This window comes from Artemia sp. Qi Xiang Cuo, chromosome 2 (genome assembly GCF_049724085.1).
Source record: "Artemia sp. Qi Xiang Cuo chromosome 2, ASM4972408v1, whole genome shotgun sequence".
Lineage (NCBI taxonomy): Eukaryota > Metazoa > Arthropoda > Branchiopoda > Anostraca > Artemiidae > Artemia > Artemia sp. Qi Xiang Cuo.
The window spans coordinates 30,196,328-30,221,236 of NC_142795.1; the positions used below are offsets into that span (position 1 = coordinate 30,196,328).

A 24,909-nucleotide genomic window follows, 5' to 3' on the forward strand; every position below is an offset into this window, starting at 1 on the left:
ATCGTTCCTGAAGTATGTTGCATTGCATCTCCAATACTAAAACAATTAAAGCCAGACTCCGAATGCTAATATTAGCAGCCTATTACTGTGTTGAAAATAGCGTGTTTTCTAAATTATTTGAGCTGTTAATAATCGGGACCGAGACTTGTTATATGCTAACGCTTCAGTTTGGTTTCCGGTCCCAGATCAATTGCATCTATGCATTTAAAAATTTGCTCACTTTACTGATAGACGGTGATGAATCTAAGGAATCTTTAGATCTCAGGACTTGCGATGTTAGCTAGGTTTTTGATATCCACCAGTTTTGGTTGAACTGATAAATCATGGTGTCTCTCTTGATGCTCTTAAGCCGCTTTATTATATGTACTATAATTTAACTGTAATGTAATCATATGTAACAATGGTAGAATGCATATTCCCGGCTCTAGAAAGCTGTGTCTCAAGAAATACTTATAGGAAAAAATACTTATAACCAAAATCGTACTGGGGTTAGAAACATATTTCCAGGAAATTCCGAATTATCATGCCATTGGTCTTGTCCTTAATATTTTGAAGTGCGGTGTTATGACTTTTTTTCTGAGATCTGAACACGAATGGTACCATTGTTAGACCGTATGAAAAACTTGCTAAACATGGTTTGCTGGGCGAAATCAGAAATAAAGGCGTCTGTTATCATTAAAAAATACTGAATGTCAAATTTGTCGGGCTTATTGCTCGATTATAATTTCGCAATTTCCTTTGAACGAAGCTCTCCTTGCACGAATTTATAGTGGTGGAGCGATATATGGTAATTATGGTGGTTTGTGATATTTTAAGTAGTTCTGATTTGTTCCACTATAAATAAAGTTTATTATAAATATGCTGATTATCTTTTGAGGGTCCCACCGGGACGCGCACTGTTTATTTCGTTGATAAAATGAACAAACAACCCATACAAAATCTTTAGGAGCTAGAAGTACGCCTCAGTAGACGGAAAACTGGTCACCCAGGGCAGCATTCTATTTTTTAAATTGTTGTTTTAGTATTTTTGAATATTTTTTTCATTTTCTTTTTTTTATTTATACTCTATCTGCTACTGTTGGTAAAAAGTGAAACAAAATAAATACATGAAAATCCTTGTGTTATTCTAATTTTAACAACGTGTTATATCAAACAGTTTGTGGTAACGAACTGTAAGTAAGGAGCGACTCGGCTCAATAGTAACCGAAACCCTAAAAAACGGAATTTTATATATAAAAAAATACATCATAAGAATTAGCTTATTATGCTGATTCCAATTGTATAAAATTCGTTAAGTTTAGTGTTTCTTATCAAAAGTTACGAGTCTGAGCAAATTTACCTGATTTTCGAAAAACGGAGGGAAGAAAACCTGGAAAATCAAGGAATCTTGATGAAAATTGCATCATCAGATTCATTCTATCAGAGAACCCTACTGAAGAGGTTACAAGCTTCTATCTGCAAAAAATGGGGAATTTTGTATTTTTTTGCCAGAAGAAAGATCACGGATGCGTGTTTATTTGTTTTTTTTTGTTCCCAGGGACGATCACATCGAACTTGGTCCTAACAGTCCCAAGTCGTCGAGCCAATGGTCCTAGAATATTGGGAGAGGGCTCATTCCAACGGACATTTTTTACGGGGGGGGGGGAGGGGTCGGCATGGTTTGGAAAACAATCAGAAATTAAAGTCTTTTCAAATTAAAATGTGCTAAGAAGCACTTTTTAGGCGGGAATTGTCCGGGGGTAATTTTCCTGGCGGCAGGGGGAGGGGTGTTTTAAGTGGGAAGAACTTTCCATGGATGGATTTTCCTTGGGGGGAGGGAATTTTCAACGGAGGGGGAACCGGACTTCCCTAAATTAAAATAAAGATCAGAAATTAAATAAATAAAAAAGTTTTTCAAAGTGAAAGTAAGGAGCAATATTAAAACTTAAAACAAACAGAAATTATTACGTTATGAAGGGGTCTTTCCCCTTCCTCAATAACTCACTCTCTACGCTAAAGTTTGACTTTTTGTCCCACATCTTTAAGAATGACCCCTGAAACGAAAGGGCAGTTTAATTAGAGCAATAAGAACCTTTTTTTAGGTACTACAAAACTTTAGCGTGAAGAGCGAGGTATTGAGGAGGGGGAACCCACCTCCGAGGCGTAATAATTTCTGTTTGTTTTAAGTTTTATTGTCACTCCTTACTTTCACTTGACAAAACTTGTAGTTTTTTTTATTTTATATTCTCCTAAGTTGTTGAGGTGAGAGGCTGTCACAAAAGGTTGTGGAAGCTCAAAAGTGGGTTGTCAGATTTTTTTTTCCCCTTTTTTCCTAGACCGCTACCCATTAAAACTAACCCGAAACATTCTACATCGGTCGGTTTTGTCCCAGACATGAAAGCAATATTTCATTCCTGGGAAATGAACAGAACTTAAAACCCTTTATCCCCACCTTTTGTGCTCATGTCTGTTTAATATTTTTTACCATCTTATTTGGTTATCAAAATAAAAACCAACAATGAGTAAAACAATAGGAAATTGATCTAAGACAGTGAACTTTGTTTAAAGCTTAAATGAATTAAATAAAAAAAAAAAATTTGAACTGAAAGTACTGAGCATCATTAAAACTTAAAACGAAAAGAAATTATTACGTATATGATGGGGTTACCCGCTCCTCAGTACCTTGCTCTTTACGCAAAAGTTTGACATTTTGTTTCAATTATTTAAGAATGACTGATAAACAAGGACCGTATACTTAGAATAATAAGCTTTTTTAAAAATTCAAAAAACACTTAAGCGTAAAGAGCGAGGTACTGATGAGGGGGCAACCCCCTTCATATACGTAATAATTTCTGTTCGTTTTAAGTTTTAATGTTGCCCCTTACTTTCATTTGATTTTTTTCTTAATTAATGCCGGGAAATCCAGCTCCCCCTCCATGGAAAATTCCCTTCCCCCACGAAAACTCCTCCATGGGAAGATCTTCCCACGTAAGCATCCCCGCCAGAAAATCCCCCCCCCAAAAAAAAAAATATATCTTTATGCTTCCCAATAGCCAATACTATATGTAAGCAATGGGAAAAGTTCATAACTTCCAGCCCTTCCCCCTGGGGCTGTGGGGGGTCAAGTCATCCTCAAAGACATAGTTATTAGATCCTTCGACTATGCTGAAGAAAATGGCTATCTCAAAATTTCGATAGGACAATTTTGGGTAAAAAAGCGGGTGGGAAGGGGGCTAGCTGCCCTTCAACATTTTTGGTCACTTAAAAAGGGCAGTAGAACTTTTGATTTCCGATCAAATGAGCCCTCTCCCTATCTTCTACAATCACTGGTTCGATACGGTCACTCTTGGAAAAAACATACAAACAAATAAACAAGCATCCGTGATCTTGCTTCTGGGAAAAAAATTCAAAATTCCACATTTTTGTATATAGGAGCTTGAAACCTATACAGTAGGGTTCTCTGGTACGCTTGATCTCACGGTGTGATTTTCATTAAGATCACTTGAATTTTGAGGGGGTTTTCCCCCCTTTTTCAAAAATTAGGCAAAATTTCTCAGGTTCGTAGCTTTTGATGGGTAACATTAAACTTCATGAATTGTATGTATTTTGAATAAGCATCAAAATTCGATTTTTTTTTTATGTATCTATAATTGTCAAGAATTTTTCTTACAGTTTCGGTTACTATTGAGCCGCGGTTACAAACTAGGCAATTCATTCAGGTAGATACAAATCAGGTCATTCTTTATTGCGGGTATTGTTTTTTAAGCAGCTAATATAAAAGGTCTTTTATGTGATTCTGGGACAGTTTTAATTTTTTATTTTAGTTTCGAAGATCGCATTTTATTATAAGTCTTATTTTATTTATATATGGTGTTTGCTGAGGACGGCTCCTGGATATAGAGCCGAAGTAATCATTTAAGGTTTAAACAAAGTTCACTGTCTTAGATCAATTTCCTTTTGTTTCGCTTGTTGTTGTATTTATGGTGGAAAGGCAGTGTTGTCTTCGTCGTTATTTTTGGTTTTCAAAATAATTCGACGCTTTTCCAAATTGCAATACACATTTAGTTTTCTCGCTAGCAGAAAGACAAAACTTTTGATGCTAAAAATATTCGACGTATCTAGGATCTGATATGTTCTTTTCGGTTCGTGATTTACCTTTTATGGTTATTATCTCCATAAAACAGCTGCAAGAAGCATATTGTATTCATTGTTAAACACAATTGTAAAGACCAGACCCTGTTAAAATATGGCGTTGCATGTAGAATACTTTTCTTTAGTACCGCGGAAAAATATATTAGCATTTCTAAAAATGTGGTTGATTGGGCTACTTCTAATTCAAGTAAGTAATTATACCCAGAATAATTAGGGATTGTTTTTAATAAACAGTCTTATAGTTGGAAATAATTTTCCAGATTTCACTACTGGAGAACATTATTTTTCTTGAGGTAGACTTGTTCGTGTCCCATTTTTCATAAGCGTTTTCTTGTTTATAATTCGTATTTCATAGGGATTTTACCGTTAGAGGCATATAATCCTCCCTCAGATGACATCCATGGTCGTTTAATACAACTTAGACACTGCACAACAAAATAGCCGGGATTTCATTTAGCAAGAAGACTAGCTCGTTTTTGGGACTGAAGTTCTAGCTACAGAATAAACGGTGTTTCTCTGAAAATTGTAGAATATACACCTAGATTATAATTCCCAATTCGAGCATCTATATATCTTCCATATATTTACAAGCTTTTTTTATGAAAAAAGTTCAGGGCTCCCAGATCCCGACCCTTGTTTGCTGCAGCTTTTTATTTTCAGTTTAAACCCTGTCAATGTATATCCTATTCATATTTTTCCTCCAAGAAAATTTACAAAAGTTCATTTTTGGGCACACTTTTTAGATACTTTCTCGCCTTTCCACTTTTTAAAAGGTTAAACAGTTCTGTGCTTTGTTTTATAGTTCTCTCAGACTCCTACGTTAATCGTTGTCAGTGTTTTTGAGAAGATAAATAAAAAATTGTAACATTTTCTTTCCCTTTTCTAAATAAAACTTTCTCGATTTTTAATGAAGACTAAAGTATGCAGAAATGCACATTGACCAAATCTTATGCTTGAAAGTCTCCAAATCTTCTACGTCCCCCACGGACAAGCTTTGCTTTTTAAGGGAAGTAGCCATAATTTTTGTTTATATGTTTTGTCAATAAATCCTTCTTCTTCTAAGAAGTGTTCAGGTGCTGACCGAAATTTAAGGGTCAATATAGAGGCAGATTTTTTGGTTTAGGCTCCACGTACTGCGGTATGCTAACAACGCAAATCTGATAAGAAAATTGTAATTTATGACAAAAATATACATTTTGTCAAAAGTTCCGTTTTATGAGTGAAAAAAGGAGTCGAAGACACCGAGGAAATATGAAAAAATCAGTATAACTTATTTAGGTGGGTTATAGATCTCAGCTTTACCAAGTAAGTCATATAACACCTTTTGCATTACTACAGCCGACCTGTCAGCATAAATATTATATTTAAAACAACGATTATTTTCAGCCTGGTTACGTGGAGGTTAAGGGGGAAAAACTCTGTAGAAATGGCATTCTGATAAGATTGATGGTAAATTGACCTGACTGGTAGTTCTTTTTTTTTAAGTGCAGCCCAACGTAAGAATCTTAAAAATACTTATAGCATCTCAAGATAATATATAGACTTATTACTTATTTCAAGTGGTTACCCATTCTCTGCCACCTGGTGCACATATCAGAGTGCCACTTGTTCCGTCACGCTTCTACTTATTATATATTTCAGGGGGCTGCCCACCCTCTTCCACCTGGTATACATATCAGAGTACCACTTATTCCACCAAGCTTCTAATTATTACTTATTTCAAGGAACTACCCACTCTCTGCCATTTGGTGTACATATCATAGTGCTACTTGTTCCCCGACGCTTCTACTTATTATATATTTCAGGGGGCTGCCCACCCTCTTCCACCTGGTATACATATCAGAGTACCACTTATTCCACCAAGCTTCTAATTATTACTTATTTCAAGGGACTACCCACTCTCTGCCATTTGGTGTACATATCATAGTGCTGCTTGTTCCGCGACGCTTCTACTTATTACTTATTTCAAGGGGCTGTCCAATCTCTGCCACCTGGTGTACATATCAGAGTGCCACTTGTTGGGGCCAACTTCCGCGACATCGCATCTCTTCGTAAAACACGCGGCACAATTCTCCCATATGGAGTATGCCCCACCAGGTCTACAAAAAATTTGAAAGCCCACAACTACTTGAGTTATTTAGTTATAAAAAGCTTAAGTAGGTGAGTTGCTGAGTGCGACCAATTTTGTGTTTGTTTGTTTTGATTGTTGTAGTATCATCAATGTTGCATAGTGTTTCAAAAAATTTTAACAGAAATCCAGTTTCTACTTTAGTGACCGTCAGATTTTATACAGACTTGGTCAGAAAAAGCGTTAGCGTTTAATGTTTGTAAGTGTGTTTTTTTTTTCGAGGAGAGGGACTACGTAATACAAAATAGTTATCTATTTGTCCTAGGTAAAAAAAAAAAACAACTAGGATACGCTCTCGAACATAAAAAAAACTAAATCACTCATGCTTTGAGGATTTTTTTAAGTGCAAAACCAATTCTAAGCAATGACCCAATTTTAAAGATAATTTCTTAAACCACATTGGCCTGCCCTAATATAAGGAAAGAAAACAATCAAAAATGGAGTTTTTAAGGCCAAATGAGAATACTGACAAAATACACAAAGCGAATATTTCGAGAGGACAAACGCCTCTCTTCCTCAGCGCGAACAAAATAGTATATTCAATGAAAATGCCGAAGAAAAAACAACAAAACAAATGCGGAAAGTCAATGCACTCTCGAAATATTCGCTTTGTGTGTTTTTTTTCAGTATTCTCGGTTGGCTTTAAAAAACCCCATTTTCCATCGTGTTCTTTCTTTATATGACCCAATTTTCGTTTTTAGGCCTGCTTCCGCCTTCATAACAATATACGCCTAGTAATATTTTGACTGACAAAAGCGTTTCGTCGAGCTATCTTTCCTTTTTTTTTCTTTTTTTTTTTAATTTATGCCATATTTCAACCGTGTTTATAACAGAAGGGATTTTTGTAGTGCAATTATAATTTTTTTTCGTAAAGTGATGAGAAGATAAATTTAATAAATGTATAAAAAAAAACGAAGGATGGCCCATAGAATTAAATGGGACGAGAGAGTAGAACGGCTTAAGCAAAAGGAATCTTAAGAATATTTCGAATGTGAGGGAAATAATCGTCCTCAACGACACAAAATCCAATTAGTAATTAAAGTAGTTACATACAACATATTCAGCAGTGAATCTGATTATCGCTTTCATACGGCCAAAGTCAGCATTTTACATCATATAGAGTATTGGGTGCATTTAAGCACTTCATTGAATTTTTTTTTTTTTTTTTTTTTTTTAATGTACAGGAAAACAAACTAAAATTTATTTCAACATCAAATATTACAAAATAAAGCACTAAAAATTGCCAGAAGGAGAAAAGGCAAAAATAATAATTTAATCCTATGTTAGATTTTTCTATAGGGATAGCCCAACACAAAAAACTTTCAAATCTATTATTTATAGTCTACATCCCTTCCCCATCCCCAGGAGAGGTGGGGGAGAAGGTTTAAGAAGTTTTTTCTTGGAGGAAAGGTAAAAATATTTATGATGCAATTTCATTTTTGAATTCATGCGAATGATCATGAGCCCCCCCCCCCCCTACGCTGTGTGAAAGTATGATTGACAGTAAAGTCAAGCTTTTAAAAGGAAAGTCTTTCTTTTTTATAGGGAAATGTTTCCTCTTGACATTATTCACATGAAAATAGTATCTTTAATTGATTTATGATTTCACCTTCATGAGCATGCTACTCATGATAAGCCCCCGATAGCGATCCACCCTTCATGGTACCGTATTTTACGATTAGAGTAGACGTGCTGGTCTTTTAAAATCAGCATACCTGTGTAATAAACCCTGCATAATTTATTCTTATAGGTTGTCCTGACACGTCAGGACGAGCTTAATGCAGAATTCAACGATAAACTTTCAGAGATGATTTTAGCTGACAACTGTGACGGGGGATCTGGCAGAGAAGCGACAGACATCTCAGAGGCAGAGAAAACTATAGAAAGTTATGGGCCAGACTTTAACATGGTCTTCGACATGGAAATGCCTGATTTCCCTAATATTTAATGTGAAAGTTTGATGTGAAATGTATAAGATTTGATGGAATTTTATCAGTTCGATGTGAAAGATTAAATCCCTTGTGATATAGCAATAACCATAGTCTATTAATATTCCAATGGCCAACTCTCTGTGTATATCAATTAAACGTTAAAGAAGTACATAGTCATACATAGTAGTCCTTTTGGCTGAGTCAGCAAATAACCTACAAAGGCTTTAGTATATTTTAGAGGTATATCTACAGGAGAAAAAGTCAATATTTAATGTTAGCAAGTCAGGGGGTTTGTTTTTGGGGAAATGTAATAAAGGGGAAAAAGAGAAGTTTAGGTTTGGGGGTGAAAATTTACCTATTAGGGACGAATTTGTTTACCTAGGGCGTAGACTGATAAAAAGAAAACGGCATATCGGGAATGGTTCCAAGTAGTTGTTTGAGGTCCGTGGGGAGAAAGATGTTAAGTTACCGAAGAGGGCGCTTGAGTCTACGATTTGGTCGGTAATACAGTACTGGGTAGGTGCTTGGGTTTTTGATAAGAGAGCTAGATAAGATAGATCACAATTTAAGTATTATAGAAGGATGCTAAGCTTAAGTGGGATGTTTAATAGCTTATTTATTAAAGGTGATTTGAGAATTGTGTTTTTAAGAAGTAGGAGGCTAGTAGTAAAGTTTTGGAAAAGAGGGGTAAAACTGCAGAAGCACAGCCGAGTGAGGGAAAGATCGGTGCAGACTCTGCTAGACGGAAGAAGATATTCGTGAATGAGGCAGACTAAGACAAGTTTGGAGTCGTGCGCAATGTCGGATGAATAGACTCCAACATTTTTGGATATAATGTTGTCACTATCCCCAACCCTTTAAAAAGCGAACTCTATTTTAACTAGGAACTTAGCATGAAGTCATCACGTCAGAAAGAGAATAACACGCAAAAGGTAACAATAAAATGCAGTTTTTTTTTGTAAGAAATTACATCTTAATTTATTCTAATCCCTGTCGACTCTTAAAAGGGAACAAAAACTTTCAATTTCCAATGGAACGAGCCCCCTCCTAAGTTTTTATGACTTTCCCTTCCATCAGAAGTGGGCAGTAAAAAAAAAATACATAGGTGCCACGTCGTTCTTTAATAAGGGCCCCCACCGGGGGGGGGGTACTTTGATTAATTTTAAGCATCTAGAGGCGTTGCTTACCAGTTTCTTGGTTAATGCTTTCTTTTTGATTGGGCATAAAACACCAAAATCATTATTCTGGGCTTGCAAGGATTCAAAATAACCCAAGCAAATTCTATCATAAAAACCAGTCCCAAGTCATTTTGGAGGTATATTTATACACCATACTACATGCTCAAACAAATATCCAGAAATTGAGTATGTTCGCATCGTTAATCGTAGGATCTTTGCCAATGCTCGAGCCTTGGTTTTTCACTTGGCCTTCGCTTTGCTCGGCTTGCCGGCCCTCGGGTAGATTATATTTGCTAACACGTTTTTCAAACCGTGGTAACAAACTGTTGGTTAGAATAAGCCGTGTCCATTCTTTACTAGGCTGCACCTATTGCTATAACCATGATCTTTTAAATAAAAATGAAGCTGAAGTTTCGACACGAAATAATTTATCAATGCAACACTTTATAGGAAGGGAAATAATGTAAATTCATGATCATTGAGTTGTATTTTTGTGCATAAATATCTTCATTGCTTTGACTTGTCTTTAGCGTTTTATAACTACTTCCTTTTTTTACTTACTCAATAAGGAATGGATATTACCAGGACACATGCACTAATACAATAGCTGATGCTTGCAAACCCCATTGCCTGAATATGAAACAAAAAAGCACAACCTTAAAAAAATAGTACTTGGCACCCCTCATTGGCCCAAGCTAAAGACTGTGATATTAATAAGGTACGTTTTAGTTTTCAGAAAAGCCAAATTTTGACAGAAGCAGCTACGAGCTTATCACAGAAAGATCGGAAACATGTGACTTAAATTTCAACTTTATCAAATTAAATTAAAAGTTTCTTTGACGGACTTCACCATTAGTTCATTCGGTTCGGTTAAGACCATATTCACTTTACTCCTTCACAAAATACATATGCTCCACAGCAAATCCGCATGCTCCTTTACAGGCCATGGAGCCAATGTGCGGATCAGTATTGTTGAATTTGTATTTGCTGTGTAATGTTTTGTTGAAGAATATATCTTTGATTACTTATTATTCTTGATGAAGATTAAGTTTTAACGAAAATGAATGTTAAAAGATGTTCTATTTTTAAAAGTGGAACCATGGTTAGTATTTCTGAACATGGCACTAAATATGTATTGCTTCAACTAAAAACAGAAACTAACTCCTTGGATCAAACTCCTTGGACTCAAACTCCTTGGACTCAAAAGTCCTGGTCATCTTAGTATAAAAGGGTAGAAACCAGTAATGTATTGTAGAAATCACCCCGTTTCCGATAATTACCCTGAAAAAATATCAGGACCAGATATTCAAATACCCCTAGAATCTTTTATGAGAAAATGCGCAGAATTTACCAAAATGTGTGGAAAAAGAATTAGTCAGGTCAGACCCAGAGTACAGGCTGGAACTTCGAAACTATTATTTTTTTTTAAGTTATGACCCCCACCCCAATGTCTGAAAAACAGGGTCCTTTCAGATCAAATGTCAAGCATACTTGCTTCCTACAAAATTCAAGAAAAACAGATGATTCCCTGATTACTGAAAGCCTCCTAGCAATAATTTCTAGGGTCCATATACTAGCTTTTAGCTGGCTATACAAATTTTGTTGGCAGCATGGTTGGATTTAAATGTGTTCATTAAATTCATAACAAATAGCAAAATGACGGTATCTCTACTCATTCAGAACAATCTAATATTTCACTAAGTTTGTGCATACCTATGCTAATTTGATTCGGAACAAATTTTAAAACACTCCCACTTCATTTTGAAAAGTTTTATTCATAACGAGCACCAACTAAAGACAATTAGAGTAGTTTATCTAGTGAATGTGCAACAAGTGCAATATGTACTTGTTGCAACACTATGCAACAAGTGCAAATATGCAACAAGTTATATAACGACTGCGCAACAAGTGCAATATGCACTTGTTGCAACAATATGCAACAAGTGCGAATATGCAACAAGTTATCTAACGAATGTGCAACAAGTGCAATATGCACTTGTTGGAACAATATGCAACAAGTGCGAATATGCAACAAGTTGTTTAACAAATGTGCAACAAGTGCAATATGCACTTGTTGGAACAATATGCAACAAGTGCGAATATGCAACAAGTTATCTAACGAATGTGCAACAAGTGCAATATGCACTTGTTGGAACAATATGCAACAAGTGCGAATATGCAACAAGTTATCTAACGAATTTGCAAAAACGAATGTGAAACATTAAGCTTCAAGCTCCGATTGGCCCTGGTCAGCTTTAGAGTAGGTAGTAATCCAGCTTAAACAACTTCAGCATCGTAGGTAGCATTACGCGCCAGTTGCAGGTTATGTACCCACCTTTTTATCTATTACATTGGCTATTAACTCATAAAGCTGGTAACTGTATGTTTACCAAAGTAAAAAGGAAGCCCAACTCACCAGCACCTTGCAATTCATTAACACTAAATATCATAGTCGCTTTACAATTAATTTTATTACAAAATGTTGTAACACAATACGTTAATGTTATACAGTTGTATGATATATTTTTGTAAACAAGGCTACTATTGGAGGGGTTGTGGCCCCATCTCATAGTTCATAAAAAGCAGGAGGTAGACTATTGAAAACGATTATTTTAACAGTAATTTGGTTTCAGATTATTCAGTTGTCAATTTAGAAACTTAGAAGTATACCTTATTTCAGCATCCTTACTAAGGGCTTTTTCCATTAGATTTACAAGAGAAGTTACTATGCTATATGTCATGTCAGTCAACCGTATGAGCTTTGTTTTGCTAATTGACATCTTTCCGCCTAAGTGCCAGGTACATATTTCTTTGTATGTATTCATTCCGACCACCAGCTGTCCATCACAAAAGGCTTGTTCAAGAAAAGTTGGATCCAAGATTGCTTGCTTTCTAAATAGAGAAAAATTCTGATCTTAGTCACAAATTGCCACAATACTTTACATAATGCCATCCAATTATAGTTCCACCCTGGAAGAAAAACAAGCTCATAATTAACAAGTTTGGAGTACCTGATATACTGAAGAAATTGAACATACTTCAATTGAGATTCTCAGGTCTGTACTTTTTTGTACCGACTCCTCAATATTGGTGTTACATTCCTTACCTTTTTTGAGTGTGTTGTTTACTTATTTCTATTCTTATTATCTCTACTTCGTTGGATATTCTTTCTCTTTTTTTATTCCTCAACAGTGTCACTTTATTTATAAGCAAAATTGTAGAACTTGAACTAAGGTACATAACTAAACGAAATATTATCAATCAACAATGCTACGGATATAGGTTTTAGGTTCCAAAAGAGTGTTTGACCAGCCCCGCCCTCTTCTTTTATCCATAAATGACACTAAATTTAATTGGTTTCCTCAAAAAAACATCGTCGGTAACATGAGAGTCTATTCCATCAAGCATTTTAAAGCATATTATAAAAAACATAGAGACGGTATGTCATATTTAATTTGAAACTTACAACCTTTAGATGCATCATCATTGCATGACCTTTGTAAATCTCGGTAGCGGCAATACTAGACAGTATACTAGCAAAAAAAAAAAAAAAAACAAACAAAGGAAACAGTGAGTAATAGCAAACATAAGTGAAGTCAGTGGCTTTCGGTCCCCTTTGAATCTCACCATACGGTCTCCCAATTACTTTTTAGTAGGCTGTAAGATTTTTGTTAAAATACTGTTTAAATATACACCATATTTGGAGACTGTATGCATAAAATTCCTATCTTCAATGTATTTTAATATCTCTCACTAAAATACTTTCTCACTTCCCAACAATCCATGCATTTAAATTTCCAGCGATAATCATCGAGAAGTCCCTACAATTATCATCGAGAACTTGAAAATGGCTTTAAATTCTGAAAGAAATTTAGCTGTAGTATATTAGGTTTAAGATGGGCGTTATTCTACCCTTTGTAGGGGGTATAGTTACGGTCCTAAGGTGATTAAAACTAGGGTAGCGTGTGCTTAGATTCGGCCCTACTAATTACCTTGAGCGTACCTACAGGGAATGAACGAAAAGCTTAAATAATGTTGTGTAGAGAGGCTGGGTATAATATAATACTTTCATTTATGCAACACACGATACAGGGTCTGGCTATATATGCCATAGCGACTAATGGTCCCATAGTATCAGCAAATATAATAATACTAGAATAAAGTACAATACGATAAGAAACATGAACACTTACATGTTCCAATGTATTCCCAAAAAATAAACGGGCAGAGGTCAGCCTGACAAAAAGATTAGTATGACCCCGGTCCCAAAAATTTTAGTTTTATACTAAAAATCAACCGGATCAATTCGGTTAATTTACGTACTTAGCAAGGAAAGTGATTATTTACAAATTTCCTTTCCAAGTCTCACATAAAGGATGATTTCTCTTATCTTAGTAAAAAGCGGTATTTCGAAATTTAGCAATTTGTATTTTGCGTTATAAATATTTTATTTCATATTAAATTATTTCTGCTTAATTCGAAAGGTGACCACGCAATGAAGAAGAAAAATAAGATAATGGAGGAGCAAAAACAAAAAGTTAAAGAAATTGTCAACTCAAAATAAAGTATCGATATGCTTCTTACATCTCCCATATGAACGGCATTATATGCCTTATTTAAATTTATTAAGACAATTATAAGCGGACTACCGTCCGCATATAATGGCTGAAAGATATCCATGCAAGGTACTCACAGAGGAAAAGAATAGACCAGCATAAATAGACTTTTGTTTTGCAAAAGGATTTGTGGAAATTTAGTAATTATGTTACAAGTTGCTTGTGGCTAGCATATCCATTTAAATTTCTACCAGTAAAATATAAGTTGGATGCCCTCTTTTTTTCTTTTTTTTTTAAGAAGTAGAATAAGCATTTGAGCAAACAGAGTAATTGGGAGCCAAAACATCAAGTGATCACTTTTATAAAATAAAATAAAAAACTTTTCGCGTTATACCAAATTTTAAAATGAATGTTTGGTAAAATATTCACCTAAAGATTTGGATGAGCACTGCAATAGCAAAAGTAATAAAACACACAAGGAGTTATAAGTTTGATTTAGTCCACTGAGGAAAGCCCCTGAAAATAGAACACAACATGAGGATATCGATATCTCCTTGACCTCTAAGAAACTGGTGGAATATACATTATTCGGCTATACCTATCGAAAGCCTAGCCGAGTGGAAGGGGTAAAAGGGTCACATTTGAAAAAAAAACTGAGAGTCCCGTTTAAGCAGGTAGAATCAGTGCAACTGAAAATTGTCCAACTATTCCTTAGGAATATCCCACTTAACCGAATTCTACTGCAACAGGCTTTGCTTATCTAGAAATGTATTGGTATCCCTTTCCATTATCTTAAATCCTTATCTGTAGCACCAAAACATTTGCCAATTCTATCAAACTGATTCATAAGCAGTGAGCCCTGGATTAAAAAGACAGACATTTAAACCGGCTCTAAACACATTGGAACGAAAAAAACGAGTATTACTTCAACGATAGAGAAAATTACTCTGAAAGCAAAGACCTTATCATAAAAGATTTACTAGGACCAGAATTATTACCCATTATTGAAGAAAGCATATGTGACAGCTAAAGGATGATGAAAAATACATAAAGGCACAGGATTTCCTTCATCAATTGGGTGGATGGTTACATCTTTACCTGCTACAGTAAAGTCTGGCCTTTTGAAATGGCAGAGAGCTGAATGCGCTGCTAGACAGCATGCATCGACGAGGTTCCCGTCGTCATTTAAGACATGAACATCGCAACGAATTCGAAAGGCCTGAAAAAAACATCAGACAAACTAGTAAATTGGGCTCTTCTTACAACATAAAGTTTTTGTTTTTCAACTGGTGCGTTTCAATGCTTTCGTGTTTTATTTTTTTACTCTTAAAATCGTCAGTCACCATAAAGATTTTTTGTGTACAATTAGCTATAGTTTTATTATCTCAATATATGTTTACTTATATTGGACAACTGGCATAAAAAAATAAAAATAAATCGTAGCGTATGCTCTTATGGGAGGAAAAAATTGTTTTATTGTTTTATTGTTTTATATGAAAAATTAGATCACCCCAGCCGTGAGACAAAACAGGGTAGATTTATCAGAACTACGTACTAAATTCCTCACAAGTTTAATGCAGCTAGACTATTGGTACTGCATAATGTGACAAACAAAGACTCGCATGGCAGAGAATAGCTTCAAGTCTCCAGCATATCATGTCAAACAATTCTGACAGAGCTGGAGATTCAAAAAATATAGCAAATTGTTACCACAGATTTATAATTTAAATAGATACCAGATCTCAAATGAAACAGCTTGCTAAATCTGAGCCCGTCGGAAACAGTCTTTGGTGGCAAAAACAACCGGGTATGTAGACATAGCAGGGGCTGTGGTGATAATCTTCTTTGAAAAACACATTGGCGATAGTAGTAATTTTCATACACTAAAGGAAATACAAAGACTTTAACAAAAATAGTTTAGGAGAATGGTAAACCTTAATTCACAGAAAGGGGTAGGGGGTAGTCGTACATGTTTTTTCTCATAAATCACTTTTATATTGTTAAACATTGACCTTGTTATTGTGTATCTTTGGTATATAATTGAATTTTTTTTAAATCAAGTTTTTTCAACTGAAATTAATAAGCAACATCAAAACTTAAAACGAACAGAAATAATTACTTACATGAGGGGGGTTGCTCTAGCCTCAATACCTCTTTCTTTGAAAACGCTAACGCTAAATTTTGACTTTTTTAGAATTTTTGAAAAGAGATATTATTCTAATTAAACGGCCCTTGTGTTTTAGGAGTAGTTTCTAAGGAATTGGGACAAAAAGGCAAACTTCAGCGTAAATAGCGAGGTATTGAGGAGGGGCATAGCCCCCCCCCTTATATACGTAATAATTTCTGTTCGTTTTAAGTTTTGACGCTCCTCCTTACTTTCAGTTGAAAAAACTTGTTTGTTTTTTATTTGATTTCTGATTGTTATGAAACAATGGCGGGAAATTCGGTTCCCCCTCCATTGAAAGTTCTTACCAAGTAACCCCCCCCCCCGCCAGGAAAATTTCGTGCGGTCAATTCCAGGTCAAAATTTTTTTTGTAGCGCACTTGCATTCGAAAAAAATTCTGTATATTTTTAAAATCATGCAGGAAATCCCATCCTCAGCGGAAAAGTTTTCCCGCAAATACCCCACCCTTAGTATAAAGTTGATCCCGCAGAAAATTCCCCCCAGAGAATATCTCCCGTTGAAATCCCCCCCACCCTACGGAGATACTCCAGAGAATTCCAGCCCGGTAAAAATGCACCCCCCCCCCCCGGCAATTCCCCTTAACAGCTCCACATCTAATATAATATCAGAAAAAAGCATCTTATGAAAAAAAAAACATACCTGTGGAAGCGCGAATTAAGCTTGTAACCAAGTCTTTTGTTGCAACATGAAATAACGATTCTCAATCAATCAATCAATTTATTCAATCAATAAACTTAAAAAAATACACTTCAATATAAACTCCCCCGTAAGGCTCTATAGCCAGGAAAAAAAAACAGGGGAGAAAATGAAATCAAACTTCAAAATTAACTCGTTTACTGAAGACTGCGAAGAAAAAGCGCAAGGAACTCGCAAAATCCCATGCGGTCTGGTATATATTAAACAATACGTCTATGATTGTTACATAGAAATAGTAGTTACCTGTAATATATCATTACTGTCCTTGACATAATGTTATCCAAACAGAACATAAGTAAGGATGCCGTGTCTATTTTATAATTCCCTCACTATCAAATAGCAAAAATTTTTATTCTTTAAAAATACCCGAGAGAGACAATGTCTTATTTAAGGGTAGTTAAATCTATTTTTAACATTAAAACAGAAACTCCGAAGTAGATTATTATGAATAAATGAAAGATTGTCAGTTAAGTCACAAGGGAAACAAACAGTTATTTATTGTAGCTCGATGGGAAATACAAAGGCACAATTCAAAAAATATGATAGGGAATTGGGAGTTCTTGGGAGGGTGTAAAGAGGGAAGCTTTAAATTGGATGGAGGGGGAGCGTGCACAGTTGCGTTTGCCTCGGGCACCTCGGTGCTGAAGTGAGGTGAGTTATTAGTAGTAGTAATAGTATATGATGGGGATCTTCAAACATTTATTAGCTTTAACTTTTATAAATGCTGTCAAGAAAACCTTTATAATAATAATAATAATTTATTTGCACAAACATCCACAGGGATCTGATGGAACTCTTTTAAGGGCTTACATCCCTAAAATTTAACAAAATATCTGAATTTTAGTTAGCAAAAAAAAATTTTATTCTGGGCTGGATAAACAAATTTGGTTGGAAATTTTCAGCTATCGGGCTCAGTATCATCAAACCAGGTAAAGCTGTGAATACTTTAATTAAATTCAGCCAATTTAGTCTTTGCTTAGTTTAAAGTACCAAGGAGATCAAAATAAAGACATTTTTGTGCCCTGGACCCATCATAGGTCTATTCATACTTAAAAACTATGATTTTTGAACATTTTTTTTTTATTGTTTCAAAATTATTAATTTTTTAGGACAGTGCCACATTTGTGTCAGTATTGCCACGTTGAACTATAAGAATCAATAAGAAAAAAAAATTGGTTAAATTTGGCTACGCTTTTTATATGTAAAAATTAAAATATTAGCACTCCATTGACGGTCAATTCCAAAATACAAATACAACTTCAACTCAAAGAAAAGTTACACCTCCTTAAGCTGTTTGGTGCCTTTTCTTTGCCTTATTTTTCGCCAAAGTTTCATTTCTTTTTTTTAATCTGGCACCCACTATTACCAAAAACTGCATAGCTTTCACATGGAGGTTTTTTCATTACAAATCAAGTTCCCAATTATTCCTGATTTTTAAGATGAAATATGGTTGCGTAAGTTTTACTTGACCAGTTCAAACAATCAGATTTTAGTTTCACTGTCCTTAGTATCTCAAGGTAACTTCAAAAAAACCTGTGTAACAAAACGGTAAACAAAAATAAATGCCAAATTAACAAATTTATTGAAGATGATGAATATAGGCGATGACGCCTCCCAATTTACAAAAAGAGAATATCTTAACTGAATACCTTGTGAAAAGAGAACAAAAATTACCTTTACATTATATTTTAAAGGAATATTTATTGTTTACTTCGTTTTATTTATACCCAGAATGCATACTATTTGTTCCATTTTTGAAAGTGTTAAGAGCTTTCCAGCCTAAAAATAACCGAGACTAAGCAAAGGGTGACATAAAATGTTATATTCTATGTTAATAGAAACAAACTAGCCTATACATCATTTGTTTTACCATATACCACTTTCTGAGACACTTCCTTTTCTTTTAAATATGTATTGTTAAAGTTAGACTTTTTTATAAATTTAAGTCTTATGCATGCTATTTTATTTCTAAATAAAAAAAAATATATATTGGAAATCTTCGTTTTTCCACTTTATAAACTAAAAAATAAAGATTCAGAAACACTTAGCTTTTTTGTAGCTCATTGTAGGCTAACTTTTTTTATAATAAACGCGATTTGATGATTTTTTTAGATTTAGTTATACAAATTTATTAGCTGACACACAGAGAAGCTTAGATAATTCTCATTAATTCAATTATTAATACAGAAGTCATCACTGGACTTACCATTTCACCACGTATAATGCAAAGAGATTCAACATCTACACTTTTCGATTCTTTAAGGCATCTTTCTACCAGTCGATTCACTTCTGTACCAAATTCCCCTAATCTCCCTACCTCATAATGAGGGGCAGCTATGGGTGTGAGTTCAACATTGATAAATAAATCTCCTTCATTTGGTCGAAATGAACGTGGTTTCACGATTTCCCATGATACTTGTGCAAACACTCTAAAATTTAAAAGGAAGTACCTTCACCACTATACTTGATTAGAAAATAGGAGAAAACTGAAACAACTGTTACTGCGAGCAATGCAACTAGACCCCGGCGCCGCGCCGATGAGGGAAGACCGGCGGCAGCCGGGGCAAAAACAGCACGCTGCGCCACGTCGTCGGTAAGATGTCGGCGGCGCGCCGCCAGCGCGATCAATGTTGACCACAAACATTAATGTTTTCATCAGTCTTTCTCAAATCCCATCTTCAATCTACAACAGATTTGAGCCTATTCATGAGTTCAAAAATTCACAAGTCGCTGGCTGGAAACTGGTCTTCTTCGTTATTCATCAAGAGAAGTAGAAATCTGGTAGAAACGAAATGGCTGCGGCGTTTCAGAACACTTGCATAATACGAGTAGTTGAAGTATCTATTAGCTATTTATTCTTAACATATATAATTATCAAAATTAATAGTTTTTTTCATTGAGCATTACTGCATATAAAACTTCGAACACCGTGTCACAATATTCGTCTGTTATCTGCGTAAAAACTTTGAACATAACTTTGAACTTAGAAGATTAATTTTTTCATGATACCCTTTGCCTATATCTGTTTTTTCACATTTAAAACATTTGAAATGGGTGACTTCGATATTGATTGTTTTTTTTTTGGCTCTTTTGGATTACTAAGCAGCCTTATTGTATTAACAAATGGTTTTTAATTACAATTTTAAAAAAAAGCATTTTAACGTTTTTTTTTGGCTTCTTTATAGAATATATGTTATGCAGGCTAAGGCTGAACTGCTGCTATTTTATTGCTTTTGGCAGCTCTTTTGGATATTATTAATTTTTTCTTTTGGGGGTTCATTCCAAATTATACACTGATAAATACCTAATATCAGTCAAATTATAAACTGTATCTAAAAGAGTAAATTTATCAAATTGAAAAATACATGATGAACACTTCACATGAGAACACTTCAATTACAATGACACAAAAAACACTTAATAGTTTATTGGCTATGAAGAAAAATGAAGTGTCAGCTATTTTCTTAGGTAAAAAATGAAAAGCTCATCCGTTTTAAGTGTAATTAAATGAAATAATATGCAGACTGAAGTAGCTCCAGGAAGATGTTGAAATGTTCATCCTAGTTCGTCACTTTCAATCCAACCAAAATGTTAGGACACACAGTATCAGTTATCGAGTTTAAGCTTTGATTTCCAAATTCTCACAAGAAATACCAAATTTAAGAAGGTCGCAACAATAAGTCACTTGTGGTCAAAATAATTAGATTCCTTTTTGATCCCCACTCAGGCTCAAAGGTTCTGCTATGGTCATTTACATAGAAATCTCCAAAGAGTTTCTTTTTAAAATAGCTTTCAAGCGTAGTTAGGGGTATTTAGACTTTTTTACTTTTCTTCAAAGCTTTGAAAAAAGTGTTATAATATTCCAAATGTTACATTTGTGCATATTTTTGGTAATCATTTGTGGGGTGATCGAATTTTCTAAACCACTGTAGATACGTAATAACGTTGCAATATCTAGTACCCTGAGGTCAAAAGACTCCTCCTTGAACCTCCCAAATTGAAAGCTTTTATTAAGACCTGGCCTTTTAATGTAACTTGGGCACTGGACCAAGGGAGCAATTGTCACTCAAGCGCAACGTTAGGTGGGAATGTCGATATCCCTTTCGTCACACTAATTTATTTTAGTGTGAATATACCTATCAATCAAGAATGAATTTTTTTAAAGTTAACATTTTTCATCAACAGGGAATAAAAAATGGATTAAATACGTATGTCCGATTCCCTTTTAACGATAAAACCATGCAAGTGCTGTATCAAGCGCTACTCAAGAACATCTTTTTAATTTTGTCAAATTTTCAACTTTTTGGCATCCCTGCTTGCAATAAAAAAATCAAGGTACTGTCACTTAAATATAATAACTCCCTATGCCCCCCTTCTGGATACCATCTTGATAGGATACCGTCTCTGCTTTAAATAAACAAAAAATTAACTTATTGGCACCCCTGCTTTTAAAAAAAAAATATCGAGGTATTATCATTTAAATATGATAGCTCAATCCCCCCCCCCTCTGGATACCACCTTGATAGGATGCCGTCTCTGCTTTAAATTAAAAAAATGAACTTTTTGGGATCCCTGCTTTCAATAAATAAAATTTCGAGCTATTATCATTTAAATATAATACCTCAATACCCTCCCCCCTCTGGATACCACCTTGATAGGATACCGTCTCAGCTTTCATTAGAAAAATAATTTACTGAATAATTAACAAGGTCACTATATGGTTCAAACAAACACGCAAAATAACGTTAAACAGCTTAGTGTTCCTTGAAAAAAAATTTGAGGGTATGAGTAAAGGGGTACAAATACAACAACAAAAATTTCGAAATTATTAAGATATACCTCAAATTATTTGAAAACTGAGTGATAGATTCGCCATGGCATTCCATAAGATCCAAAGAATCGAATTAAAAGGGAGCACATACAAAAGCCAAATAAGGCAGTAGCCTATGAGAAATCGCAAAATACCCAAGACAATGAACAATTCCTAATGGGGGGCCCTGGGTCTATCAAAATATTTCAATGGTTTCCCAGGGAATTTGATATCATTTTCTTCTGAATTAAAAAAAATAATAATCTTTTTGGCATCCCTGCTTTCAATAAAAAAAATTAGGTATTATTATTTAAAAATGATATCCCTCTATCACCCCTCTATAAGCAATAATTTACAATTTATATATGAAGAATATTTTTGGGGTAACTTCCAGTTCGATCTTAAATTCCCCAACCTTGTACATAGCTTAGTCTATAGCTAAATTTGGCCTCAACTAAAGGCTGTTTTTTTTTTGGGGGGGGGGGGTAAAAATATCCCGGAAAGAAAAATGTATTTTGTATCGGGTGTTCAATAATTGCGGATTAAACATTAAGAAAATATTATCAAAAAGCAGAAAAAAAAATATGCAAAGTTAAACTTCAACTGTAGAAACAATCTGTTGGTTGTCAATTTCAAAATCGAACAAAAGGCTGAAGCTGTATAGTAGTGAATGCGTTCTATAATTCTATTCAACTTGAAAATAAAATTCTTGTCTACGAATGATGTAAGAAATAGCGATTGAGAAACTGCATTTGAATTTATTTAAACTCATTTCATAAAGACAATACTTTTTTTGTCAATAAATGAAAAACTGTGTATATTGCAATATTTGCAATAGCATATTACATCTGTCTGGTTTTTATGCAAAGCAACAAAAGAGCCGGAAATGAATGAACAAGACAGTAGTGAAGAATTATGGCATACAAAGTACTATTTGGCAGGCAAAGTCACTGGTGACAAATCACTAGGGGTGGCACCGTGATTGCGTGATTTTCGGGGATTTGGGGAACCAAATTTTTTTGGGGATGATGCATAGATTTTTGGGGAAATACTTGAAAATTCGGGGATAGTGCAAGCTCTGCTTGATTTCTAATCAGGAAAATCGAAATACTAAACCACACGAGAAGGAAAAGCTCCAACTTTGACGCAATAAAGAATTGCCGTAAAAATAATTTAAAGTCGACCGAACACCGCCGCCTCTGCCGGCGGCGGCGTGCTTGCGGCGCGCCGGCGGCGTTACGACACTTCGGCGGCGTTCGACCGGGCCTCTCGTCGGCGGTGTTCGGTCGATCCGCCGGCGCGGCGCCGGGGTCTAAATGCAACACTACATGTTTCACGTCTATAACTTATATTATGTGACCCTGTAAGCTCAGCCAGAGTCGACCCAGCTCTGAATGGTACCTGGGGAAATCTGGGGGGGGGGCACGGGAAATGTCGGATGATTTGCCCCCAACCACGCATTGCACGTCCGGCCAAAGGCATTGAATCAGGAGATCGGTACCTGCGCAACGCAGACATTGGTCAGCATGCGAATTTTTATTTTTTTTTTCACCAATGCAGGCACATAATCGAAATTACTGGCGAGGGGGAAGATGGGGTTGGGTGTTACTTATAAATAGTCAAATTACATGGAAAACTAAGGAATTATAGGGAAAATATCGATATCTTAGAGGTGGAGCGGGTGATAGTGGCCTCCCTTCTCTAAATATGCGTCTGGTAAAAGCATTGTACTTTTTTCGGTAAATATAGAAAATTACACGAAAAGTGTAACTTTGCTTTAAAAACCATGAATAACTATACTGCATAATGAATGTTAACTAAAGTGCTTTAAAGTAAAGTAGAAACAAATAATATTTTATGTGTTTCACAGCCAGCACAATTTAACTTATTTCTCCTGAATCAAGCTAGGGCTTCTATAAGAGAAGCAAAAGAAAAATAGATCCAAAGTATGTTATACATTAATCTGACATGATCCAGCTAAAAATTTCTTTTTGGTTTTAGCTTAATTAGAATAGTCATGCCCCTTTTGAATTCCAGCTTCATTAAGAAGAGGATGAAACTTCAAAGGATTATGATATTCATCGCCGAAAGTCTACGTTTCCGACAGCAAAAATCTAAAACTACAAAAATAATTGAACTAATTTTCAGATGGGTTTCAATTTTTGAGCTAGAGTAAAACAGTTTCCTTTTTTTGGTCAGTTGCAATCGAAATTATTCAGTGATAGCAACAGGTTTAATGAAATAAAATTTATGCTATATGCTGTATTTTATCAATTAATTCCTAATAGCAGATACAATTTTTTTACTGACCGGTAAAACTTTTAATTCAGATATATGTTAACACAATTATTGACAAAAGTTCTAACTTTCGAGAGGAGGAGATTCATCCTCCTTCCGTACATGTTTCTGCAGGGCCGCATTCAGGATTTTTTTTTTTCGCAAAAGGCTTTTTCCGGGGGGGGGTCCAAAAAACTTAAAAAACGCATCAAAAATATGTTTATATTCATTATTGTTAAGTTCTAACGAGTCGGACAAAACCCCCTAACCCTTCCCCTTGAATACGACCTTGTGTGTCTGGTAAAAGCGTAAAACTCTTATCAATATTTATTATTTCCTTTTCTTCTTTTCTTAAATTTTTAGTTATTTATTCTAGTTTTTTTTTATCTCCCACTGTTTCCAGTGATAAATGTTTGAGGATGCGAAGCCTAAATGCTAGTTAAATGGTAGTTCACTACCTCAATTTGAATTTGACCCATTGTAATACATTTCTTTACTTTCATTTTATTTATAACAAGAAAGAAGCTTTGGTCCAAAAACATAGTTGTTAAGATTAATTAAGATAAGTGATAGTGAAATCAACGTGAGGACACGCATTCTACTTGTCCTGAATTAGTGAATTATTAAGAAGTTCCGTCATAAGAAAGTCGGAGTAGCTGTAACATTTTCAATCTTCAAATATTTGGTTTCCATTTGTTTTGCCTTTCATGAGTTTTTGACCATTGTGTTTTCTGTAAATTATGTACATTTTTTATTTTCCCTGTAATACAGATAATATATTTTACAATGGCTCGGCCTTTTCAATGGCTTGAACTGCTTAAAGGGTGCCCAACCAAACTAATGGCAACGACTTGGTACGAATGGACTAATGCTATATTCCCATGTGCTGCGTTTGCGAATAGATTCTCTGGAAGAAAAATACAACCAGGCCACAGGAAATTTGTCTACAATCCCTCCTTGCAATTCCCCCCAATGTACAGGTAAATTCTGGTGATTTCATAGCAGCAGTAATAGAA

General features: G+C 35.0%; 1 protein-coding gene and 1 long non-coding RNA gene across 3 annotated transcripts in view; one reads left to right on the forward strand and one right to left on the reverse strand.

The window, feature by feature from the left end:
• Positions 1-24,909, reverse strand: part of Rrp45 (exosome complex component Rrp45) — a 48,403-nt gene that overhangs the window by 9,548 nt on the left and 13,946 nt on the right. The window contains exons 3-5 of one of the 2 annotated variants that reach the window (XM_089108069.1): positions 19,013-19,235; positions 14,923-15,143; positions 12,039-12,260 (exon numbers count right to left, since the gene is read on the reverse strand). In XM_089108069.1, the coding sequence (XP_088964195.1) occupies positions 12,039-12,260; positions 14,923-15,143; positions 19,013-19,235 (666 nt within the window). Of the gene's footprint in view, positions 1-12,013; positions 12,261-14,922; positions 15,144-19,012; positions 19,236-24,909 lie in introns of those variants that run through there. The other variant, XM_089108071.1, reaches the window with a different exon arrangement.
• LOC148955124 (uncharacterized) lies at positions 4,272-8,286 on the forward strand. The gene is made up of 2 exons (XR_016143717.1): positions 4,272-4,318; positions 8,010-8,286. It is a non-coding gene; the product is annotated as an uncharacterized LOC148955124 (long non-coding RNA).